At 38.4% G+C, this 11,465-nt stretch overlaps 1 protein-coding gene across 1 annotated transcript in view; it reads right to left on the bottom strand.

Annotated features, from left to right (window-relative positions):
- The window catches only part of STK10 (serine/threonine kinase 10), a 78,545-nt gene that overhangs the window by 41,914 nt on the left and 25,166 nt on the right, over nucleotides 1-11,465 (bottom strand). The window contains exon 2 of the mRNA XM_015825755.1: nucleotides 10,599-10,763. Coding sequence (XP_015681241.1) covers nucleotides 10,599-10,763 — 165 coding nt within the window. The remainder of the gene's footprint in view (nucleotides 1-10,598; nucleotides 10,764-11,465) is intronic.

The following is an 11,465-nucleotide window of genomic DNA, read 5'->3' as shown; positions in this document are numbered from 1 at the left end:
TCTATTATTCTTGTGTTTAATATTTTTATTTATGAACTGCCCAGAGTTGAGAATTGGACAGCATATAAATATAAATAAATTCATGGGGAATGTGCTAGGATACAGAAAAAGCAATAATCTTAAATAACAGTGGCACATCCTTTGGTTCACAACCCCATTTTTGTTTCCTCCAGAGACCATAATGGTAAAAATTGGAAGTAAATTGCCAGAGATCAATGGTATTATGTGAATTTTTAGCAGGAGATAAAATCTGTTTTGCATTCAGATAAGCTCAGTGCATTTCAAGATGAAAAAAAGGGACATCATAGACTATATATCTTGCAACTACCTATCCTCCAAATATAACACAAAATGTACAACTATTTTAAAAATTAGGGAATTTTAATAAAAAATAACCTTATCTCATGCCTGGAAGAAACAATTTCAGATAAAACACATGCTTTTGATAATTTGGGTTATGCTCAACTACTATTGGAGCATTCATTGTTCAGACACACACTGAAGATCAAATTACTACTTGATGATTTCCCTGGAATAAGGTCTGATTTAGTGATTCCCCTCCCTCAGCAGAATGCAAAGAGATTACACCATACTTGTGTTATCCAGCTGATCTCAAGAAAAATACAAAGAACTAGATATGACCCACAAGGCCCTAAGCAGCTGGGATTCAAGCTACTTGACAGATACCTTGTTCTACATTGTTTCCACCCCTATTGAGATCATCTGAGGAGGTTTCTAAAATACAGCTTTGCTGAATTGGGAAAAATAGGCTTTTCCTTGGCTTTTTAAAACTTTCTTAAATGGACAGTAAAAGAGAGGGGAGGAGAGGGAGAGAGAGGGAGGGGGCAGGCAGATCTTGAACTTGGGATGACTGAGAATTGTCCAATAAAGATTCAATTCTGTTGTAAAAAAAGAGAACTGCATTCAGAGTTCTTTTGTATACCACCAATCCATAATTAAAAGTTATATTTCCCTTCCGTTCCTAACTTTTGCCTTTCCTCCCATGTTCTTTCAACTCTAAGGTTATTGATGGAGCAGGAAGTCAGTGGCACAAGAGTTGCCTTTAGTAAGACTGGAAACAGTGGAATGATGAATGGTGAAGCAATAATATATTATATTAACTGGTCCTCTGATCCTATGGAGCTAGAGGAGCTAGCTAGAGTTTTTCTAAGGTAGAAAGTTGGTTGTGTCTTCTACTAGTTTTAAAGCTGAAATTCTGGCTAAATCATGACAAAGTTGGGAAAAATGCACTAATTAATATAGCGATAGGGCCTCCACTACATGTTCACAGAGGGCAACCAACCATTTAAAGCAATTCCATCTTAAGATAGAATAAAAATTCTTATACAGACATACAGACACGCTGAGGGAAAATTCTGCTGAGTTCAAGGTAAGGAGCCTATTATCTTGCTAAGTTGTAGCTCAGTGGTTCTCAACCTTTTTAATGCCGCGACCCCCAACCGGTCGTAAGTCGAGGACTAAACCGGCCGTAAGTCGAGGACTACCCAACCGGTCGTAAGTCGAGGACTTTCCCTGCCCGGGAGCACCGTGCATGTGTGGTTCCGCCCCCTGCACCGGCCGAGGCGTAGCTGGCAAGCGGCAGAGACGGAGCAGGCCGACCACCAGCTGGCCCAGCTCAAGGGAGGTAAGGCACCCGCCGGAAAAGGGAAAAAAAGTGGCGGACAGCCTTGCTTGGTGACCCCCGTGAAATGGTCGATCGACCCCAAATGGGGTCGCGACCCATAGAATTTTAGTGGATTCTAAATTGGTTTTAATCAAATTTTTAGTAGAAGCGGCCAAATTTGAATATTTATTTTTAATCATTTTTAAATTTTGTATTGTATTGTATCATTGTTTTAAACTGGCTGTAAGCCACCCTGAGTCCTCCGGGAGAAGGGCGGGGTATAAATTTAATAAAATGAAATGAAATGAAATAGGTTGAGAACCGCTGTTCTAGCTAGAGGCCCTGATAACTACGTTCAGAAGACTAGTGAACCTCAAAGGCCAAAAAAGGTATTATCAATCTTTTTCTTGGTGGAAAGATCTGGGTGCTTAGTTCCAAAGTTGAGCATTATGGGATGGTCTCAAAGAGAGATATCCAATAGCCTGAGAAATCTTCAGAGGCAAAACAATCAGGTTCAAAAGAATCAGTACAGGAGATGAATGAGGTGAACGCCACGGCTCAGTGGAGGCAGACAAAAATCTGAGACTGAGGAGCCTCAGCAGATGCAGACCTAACTAAAGGGGATGATTGTAATTGCTGGGCAAGCAACAGGCTTTGCATGCCAGGAAAGGAAAGAATGAAGAATGAAAGAGCGTTGCTAGCTAAGCTGCCTGTCATACGGTTGGTCCAAAGACAATTACTGTATGTAGCAGATTTCAGGAGAAATACAGCACAGAAAGCCAATACTTAGAATGGTCTTCTTAGTATACTTAATTTAGACTAGTTCAGGGAATCCAGGTCCATTAATTAAAACCACAAAAGCTTCGATGTCAAGGAGGCCAATAAAATATTCTAGGAGAATGGAACAGCATGAAACACATTACAGATTGGAGAGCAATGTTGTCTGAAAATGGAGTATGCATGAAATGATCAGCAACAGTCACAATGATCTTGAAACCAATGAAAGGAAAAGTCCTTAGTTTTGATCATCCTAATTCATCAGCGAACAGACCAGAGAAGAAGATGTGAGGGAGGTCTGTCCTGAATTTCATCTTTCAAGCATGACTCCCAGATTTGAAGAAGAATTGATAAAGGCGGAGAGGATGAATTGAAGAATTTGGTCACACTTTCTAGGGATGAAGAAATGATGTGTGGGAAGACTTGGAGTTAGGTGAAGGGACTATATTAGCTTTGGTGTGTATAAACCTTACAGCTTGTTCCCCAAAGAGAGGGTCACCCACAAGATTAATTGGTATAATGCTGACATGAATCTACTATGTGGCTTACACCAAAGTAACCCCACTCATAATTTGTTGCCATACGAGGTCTTTTTCCACAACACTGGCCTTTGCACAAGCTGAGAGAGAGAGAGAAAAAAGGAAAATAATGGTTTCAGTACAACAGAAGGACAATCTGCTTTACCAGTACCAAGTGCTTATTAAAAACAAAGATGAAATGCAGTTTGGCAGGGGAAACATCAAGTAAAAAGATCAAGAAGATTTTGATTTGAAAGAGTTAATGTAGAACTACACGTTCTAAACGGACTCATCCTGTAACAGCTCTGCAACCTCGTCTGTGCTCAATGATCTGTCCTATAAGAGAAATGGGAAAGACTTGATCTTCTTGTTACACACTACAGAGGTGAAAGGTACTCTATTTTTCCTATTTTGTGACGGAGCATCTCAGAAGAAGGTGAAAGGAAATATAATCTGCAAAAAGGATTTAGAAAGCAGTTTGATTTCTGGTGGGAATATGGGTAAAGGGAAAGAGGAAAGTGTGATAACTACCTTCAGAGAAAATTGCTATTTTGTTTTCTTCCTCTGAATCTTTGTCCCCCACCATCTCTGGGTCCTAAATTGTCTCTAGGAGACTGTGTTTTTCTTCTTCCCCAGCCTCTGCATTTATATATAAAATGCAATAGCTATTTGAGGTATGGGCATTCTTAACTTGGAGACCTCTAGGTATATTTGTAGGGAAAGGGGAGGAATTGAGCAGCAACTTAGAGCAGCAACCTTTTGGGCACCAGAGACCGGTTCCGTGGAGAGAGGTTTTCCGTGGACTGTAGGAAGCATGGTTTCGCATGCTGCCTGCATCCCATGGATGGGGCTTCACTGGTTTGCGCATCCTTGTTTCTGGCATGGACCAGGGGTTGGGGACTCCTGACTTAGGGCACATTTTGTTATTTCCAGGATTTGCTGGTAGACTTCTGTCCTGTATCTTTCAAATGCCTAGCAATGCCGACTGTCTGACTGTAAAAGTTCCCATGTCCAATGTGATTGATAGCATAAACAGTGAGGAGATCTGCTCTCCTTTGCTCTGGGTCACTAATCCCTGCCTTATCCTCATTGAACAGGAACTAAGTCTGGCAGAAATGTCAAATGCCTTCCCCACACTTTCTAGGCGTCTGTGTGATCTCACAAAACCACCACACTTTTGGGTAACTTCAGAGAATCTAAAGACGTTCTTATTGGGGAGTGGGGGAAGTTAAATGTCAACAGCTTGTCTGGCATGCAAGTATTCAGTAGGTGGAATTTAAATAGCTAACTCCCCAGGGAAACAGATTGCTTCCATTTTGCTATCATTCTTCTGCAATACAAAAATACCATTCACCAGCATGTTAAGCATAATGCTCTATTTTTCCTGAAAAAACAAACACAATAACCAACTAGGAAAAAAATCAAACTGGGAATGTCACCCATGAACTCAAGTAGCAAGTTACAAGAGAAGGTGGAAACCTTAGAAAATAATAAATCTAGCATTGCACTCTAAATCTGAATAGATTGCACCTGTTTGGGATTCCAAACTCATATAAACCATCTTCAATATTTAATGCCACATGCTTTGTCCTAAACCATGTTTGCCATTGCAGTAGTTCCAAACTATGCTATGAAGGACTAACAGCTCATACTTTTAATTCTGGCCTGCTCATATGTCTTTGTGTGAGCTCAGCTAGTAAAACTACAGTATTCAACCTTGAGGACTAATTTAAAAAATATATTCCGTGTCACTTTCTTCCTTTATTACAACAAATAAATGTAGGAAGATAGCATTGGTGGTTATAGTGTTGAAATTATTATTCATAATATTAATGTAGGGAGGGTGGTACAGGTTGTCTTCATTTAGTGACCAGACAATGACTGTTCACAGATATGACAGTGATGAAAAAAGAACTGTGACTTAATGCAGGTCTGTAAAGCAAAGCTGAAGTAAGATCATAAAGCCAGTCATGGTTTCACTTAGCAGTTGCTTTACTTAATGACCAAGTTGCTTGTCCCAATTATGGTTGCTAAATGAGGACTACCTGTATAGTATTCATATATGACATCACCGTTGGGGAGGCTGCATTAACATTTTAATTATTATTTGCATATAAACTGTGTTTCTTTGACCCTTCATTTGGCAATCAACATCTTAACTTAGGGCTCATTATTTTATTATATTGCAAATAAAGTTCTAAACTGAGGGATGCCTACTCAGAATGGATATCCACTTCAATTCAGAAAATATTTTAATCAACAAATTGACTACTTTAATATAATTCACTAATTTAATCAGCTTCTTTTAAAACAATTTGTATTAATAAAACACTTCATCAAGGCTTGAAGATTCATGCCCATGAGACCCATGGCAGAGCTTGTGTGTCAAGCCTAGTTGCCTTTTGAACCTTTCAAAAATCATTTAGAGACAACTGGAAAATTCCAGAGAACTGTTAAGTTCCTTCCTTCTTAGCACATGTCTGCACTTCAGTCTCCTAGTTCCTGAAGTTCCACTTCTGTAAACTAAACCTGACACAGGAGAAACAGTTGCAGAAAATCCAATAGGGGATGTTGTCCATTTGTCTGTTATTGGGGCTCCAACTAGTTCAGTATTTCTCAATCTCAGCAACTTTAAAATGGGTGGATTTCAACTCCCGGAATTCCCCAGTTGGTGCTTGTTGAAGTCCACCCATCTTAAAATTGCCAAACTGTAGCGATGATCACATATAAACATTCCACTTCCACCGAGGCACTTAATTCAATTTAAAATGTTTAAGTGAGGGCAGCTGGAAGTCGTATTCATATACAATACTAATCTTTTTAGAGGAAAAGCTGCAATATCAACATAATAACTAGGATGCACATTGACTTCAAAAATCACTCTGTTAGGATTTCCATACTATGGCGAAATAGTCATATATTAAGAGAAACAGCCTAAGACAGGGTTATGTGTGAAATGATTTTAAGCAAGGCAGCTAAAATAGCTGAAAAAGAAATAGAGCTCAAGAATTTCAATTACTGGCTCAATTAGAAATATAATGGACATTGTAATAAAGAGTTTTTTTGGACTAGGGCAGGTATATTAAACCCAATGAAATACAACAAAATAAAAATACATCAGAAAAATCTTCAAAAATGGAAATCAGGTTCAAAACTGAGCAAAAGCAGCCTAGCAGCGAGATAAAACCACAACTAATGAAAAATTGAATGAACAAGAATTTGCCTGTCTCTTCTCCATTATCTTTTAAGTTGTTTTTAGACAACAACTCCCAACTGCAACCCAGCTCAGAATGTCAGTCATTTTAGAGAAGAAAACATGTTCATCTTTACCGCTTAAAAAAAAAAATTGTGAGCAACAGCGCATTTGTTTAAACAAATTGAAGTTCTTTCTAAGAAAAAGTTTTCAGAATCAAAACTGAAGGTGGTGAGATGAGGGCGGATGGTTTGTGAATCATCTGTCTTTCCAAAGAGCCTACTTCATTCCTGTTGTTAAATATCTTTCTCCCCGAAGCCCCACATGACTAACACCCACCCAAACTTTCCAAATTTTATTTTCAGTTATATTCATGTGAACCTGGGAGGTTCCTTTTCTCAATATATCTTGCAGCTTTTCTCTACTTAAGTAGAGTGCAATTTAGTGATTTTAAATAAATAACTGCCACAGAAGATTGATTTTGTTCTTATAATAGTTGTCAAGGTTCCTGTTGCAATGTAGATCCTTTCTTCTGAATACTAGAAATTTCACTGAACTTTTTTCTGCAATAAAATTCAGAAGAAACTTCTGTTGATTAAACAATCATCCAGTTAGAAAGTCCTAGCTACTATATGCTATGAAGGACAATCCTTATTGTAAGCTAAAGATCTTGAGAACCAGTTTATGGTTTGTTGAAACAAAACAGCATTTAGTCATAACTTACAAGCTGGTTAACAATTCAAAGTTTGATCCCACCAGAGTTTCATCAATTTGCATAAAACAAAGTTCAGCTATTAAAAAAAGATGCATTTCTGGTTGTTCTATAGAGATTCAGAAGAAAAATAGGCACAAGGAAGCTCTGTCTCAGTGCAAATTAAGATTACTGGTAAGGATCACAAGCCAATATGAACTTCACATAACTGTTAACTGTATTTATGGAAAAATATGTCATAAGCAAAATATTATATGAAGATATTCAATAAATAGCTTCAAGAAGACCAAGCTACCCATAATTGACATACGTCTACTTGTGCACAATCTTGCACACTCACAAGATGTTAACATTCTTGAATAAATATAATGACCTGGAAAAAGAAGAGTGCTGCATTATAGAGTCCTCTTACCCATAATTTGCTATCATAATAAAAGGATCCCAGCAGCTTTACAATGTGTGGGTGATCACAAGTAGCAAGGATCTCTATTTCCACCATGTAGTCTTCCAGCTCATCTTCACTTTTGGTCTCAATAACTTTGGCAGCAGCTAAGGCTCTGGTCTCTCTGTTTATGGCCTGTAATATATAAGCAAAAGGAACATTACATCTTGTGTGACAAATGGATGAGTGCTACTCCACACACCTGGAAGCACAATTTTGATTATCTAGGGTTATGATTATTGTACCCAATAATAACCCTGGTGTAATTAGTACATGAGAGCATACTAAAATGCGTCATGAAATGTCAAAACATATATGCAATTATGGGAATTACTCAAATTAACTCCATGATCAAGGCAACAATCAAATATTCTATTATTAAGTCTGAAGGCAGCTCCATCTGAAACCCATCACTGAGCAACTGCCATGGCTGAGGGATTATGGGGAAAAGAGGCAAATGTGTCTTTTTTTTTTTGTAAAGCCTTTATACATTATAAATTACCATTTTTGCATATGTGGAACACAGTCTAAACCATAATTGGGTAGCTTACAAGATGAGACAGATTTCTACATTAAGTTTCTGACCAAGTTGCTAGGATTACCGTAAGCAGTTAAAAGCTGCATGTATTCAAATCTGCATATGTACTTTATATATATATATATCCAATGATGCAATCAACGATCTCCGGGAGAGGTACAAACCAGTTGTTTATTGTTGCGCTGAAGGATGACAAACACTGAAGTAGTTTAAATTAAGCAAACTCAAGTCTCTACCAGAACGTCTCTAATACTTTACCTCCTCTGCATCTGGCACTTCATTCTTAACCAAATTGGACAAATGAAGCCTTTTAGGACAGTGTTTTCCAAACGCTGCTGTCTCGATTAGCTAGAGACAGATACTAGATATTAGAGCAGAGTTCTCCAAACTTGGCAACTTTAAGACTTGTGAACTTCAACTCTCAGAATTCCTCAGCCACCCATGCTGGTTGGGGAATTCTGGGAGTTGAAGTCCTCAAGTCTTAAACTTGTTGTGTTTCCTGTACTAGAGGAAAAATGAATTGGATCTCATTACTGATTTGTTACTGGTCAACTGGGCCAGGCAAAGCCCAGCAATCTCTATAAAGTGTTAACATCAGTTCTGAAAGCTTTTTGAGAAAAGTCCTGAACAGCACTGGCCCTCCTACCCATCTTGGACAATGATATCTGATTCAGTTTCCTTGGTCATCTGAACTCAGTTCCCAGTGCTATCTCTCTTAATTTGGCCAAAATGTGAGGGAATGAGGAGTGTACCTGCGGCCCTTAAGGAGGCCGTGGTGAGGCCCCTCCTCAAGAAGCCTTCCCTGGACCCAGATGAGCTGGCCAACTATCGTCCAGTCTCCAACCTTCGCTTTGCGGCGAAGGTTGTTGAGAGTGTGGTTGCACGGCAATTCCCTCGGCACCTGGATGAAGCAGTCTATCTAGACCCATACCAGTCGGGCTTCAGGCCGGNAGCACATGTCTGCACTTCAGTCTCCTAGTTCCTGAAGTTCCACTTCTGTAAACTAAACCTGACACAGGAGAAACAGTTGCAGAAAATCCAATAGGGGATGTTGTCCATTTGTCTGTTATTGGGGCTCCAACTAGTTCAGTATTTCTCAATCTCAGCAACTTTAAAATGGGTGGATTTCAACTCCCGGAATTCCCCAGTTAGTGCTTGTTGAAGTCCACCCATCTTAAAATTGCCAAACTGTAGCGATGATCACATATAAACATTCCACTTCCACCGAGGCACTTAATTCAATTTAAAATGTTTAAGTGAGGGCAGCTGGAAGTCGTATTCATATACAATACTAATCTTTTTAGAGGAAAAGCTGCAATATCAACATAATAACTAGGATGCACATTGACTTCAAAAATCACTCTGTTAGGATTTCCATACTATGGCGAAATAGTCATATATGAAGAGAAACAGCCTAAGACAGGGTTATGTGTGAAATGATTTTAAGCAAGGCAGCTAAAATAGCTGAAAAAGAAATAGAGCTCAAGAATTTTAATTACTGGCTCGATTAGAAATATAATGGACATTGTAATAAAGAGTTTTTTTGGACTAGGGCAGGTATATTAAACCCAATGAAATACAACAAAATAAAAATACATCAGAAAAATCTTCAAAAATGGAAATCAGGTTCAAAACTGAGCAAAAGCAGCCTAGCAGCGAGATAAAACCACAACTAATGAAAAATTGAATGAACAAGAATTTGCCTGTCTCTTCTCCATTATCTTTTAAGTTGTTTTTAGACAACTCCCAACTGCAACCCAGCTCAGAATGTCGGTCATTTTAGAGAAGAAAACATGTTCATCTTTACCGCTTAAAAAAAAAAAATCGTGAGCAACAGCGCATTTGTTTAAACAAATTGAAGTTCTTTCTAAGAAAAAGTTTTCAGAATCAAAACTGAAGGTGGTCAGATGAGGGCGGATGGTTTGTGAATCATCTGTCTTTCCAAAGAGCCTACTTCATTCCTGTTGTTAAATATCTTTCTCCCCAAAGCCCCACATGACTAACACCCACCCAAACTTTCCAAATTTTATTTTCAGTTATATTCATGTGAACTTGGGAGGTTCCTTTTCTCAATATATCTTGCAGCTTTTCTATACTTAAGTAGAGTGCAACTTAGTGATTTTAAATAAATAACTGCCACAGAAGATTGATTTTGTTCTTATAATAGTTGTCAAGGTTCCTGTTGCAATGTAGATCCTTTCTTCTGAATACTAGAAATTTCACTGAACTTTTTTCTGCAATAAAATTCAGAAGAAACTTCTGTTGATTAAACAATCATCCAGTTAGAAAGTCCCAGCTACTATATGCTATGAAGGACAATCCTTATTGTAAGCTAAAGATCTTGAGAACCAGTTTATGGCTTGTTGAAACAAAACAGCATTTAGTCATAACTTACAAGCTGGTTAACAATTCAAAGTTTGATCCCACGAGAGTTTCATCAATTTGCATAAAACAAAGTTCGGCTATTAAAAAAGATGCATTTCTGGTTGTTCTATAGAGATTCAGAAGAAAAATAGGCACAAGGAAGCTCTGTCTCAGTGCAAATTAAGATTACTGGTAAGGATCACAAGCCAATATGAACTTCACATAACTGTTAACTGTATTTATGGGAAAATATGTCATAAGCAAAATATTATATGAAGATATTCAATAAATAGCTTCAAGAAGACCAAGCTACCCATAATTGGCATACGTCTACTTGTGCACAATCTTGCACACTCACAAGATGTTAACGTTCTTGAATAAATATAATGACCTGGAAAAAGAAGAGTGCTGCATTATAGAGTCCTCTTACCCATAATTTGCTATCATAATAAAAGGATCCCAGCAGCTTTACAATATGTGGGTGATCACAAGTAGCAAGGATCTCTATTTCCACCATGTAGTCTTCCAGCTCATCTTCACTTTTGGTCTCAATAACTTTGGCAGCAGCTAAGGCTCTGGTCTCTCTGTTTATGGCCTGTAATATATAAGCAAAAGGAACATTACATCTTGTGTGTGTGTGTGTGACAAATGGATGAGTGCTACTCCACACACCTGGAAGCACAATTTTGATTATCTAGGGTTATGATTATTGTACCCAATAATAACCCTGGTGTAATTGGTACATGAGAGCATACTAAAATGTGTCATGAAATGTCAAAACATATATGCAATTATGGGAATTACTCAAATTAACTCCATGATCAAGGCAACAATCAAATGTTCTATTATTAAGTCTGAAGGCAGCTCCATCTGAAACCCATCATTGAGCAACTGCCATGGCTGAGGGATTACAGGGAAAAGAGGCAAATGTGTCTTTAAAGCCTTTATAAATTATAAATTACCATTTTTGCATATGTGGAACACAGTCTAAACCATAATTGGGTAGCTTACAAGATGAGACAGATTTCTACATTAAGTTTCTGACCAAGTTGCTAGGATTACCGTAAGCAGTTAATGTGTGTGTGTGTGTGTGTGTGTGTGTGTGTGTAGGTCTTTGGTTATTCGGGTTTTCTCCCGCGTAAAATTGGAAGTGTCTTGGCGACGTTTCGACGAAGTCCCATTCGTCATCTTCAGGCTGGTGTCTTCAGCTTCGTACTCCTAGAAGCACGAAGCTGAAGACACCAGCCTGAAGATGACGAATGGGACTTCGTCGAAACGTCGCCAAGACACTTCCAAT

This window comes from Protobothrops mucrosquamatus, unplaced genomic scaffold (assembly GCF_001527695.2).
Source record: "Protobothrops mucrosquamatus isolate PMUCROS unplaced genomic scaffold, P.Mucros_1.0 scaffold2792, whole genome shotgun sequence".
Lineage (NCBI taxonomy): Eukaryota > Metazoa > Chordata > Lepidosauria > Squamata > Viperidae > Protobothrops > Protobothrops mucrosquamatus.
This window is presented reverse-complemented; position numbering and strand designations above follow the sequence as displayed.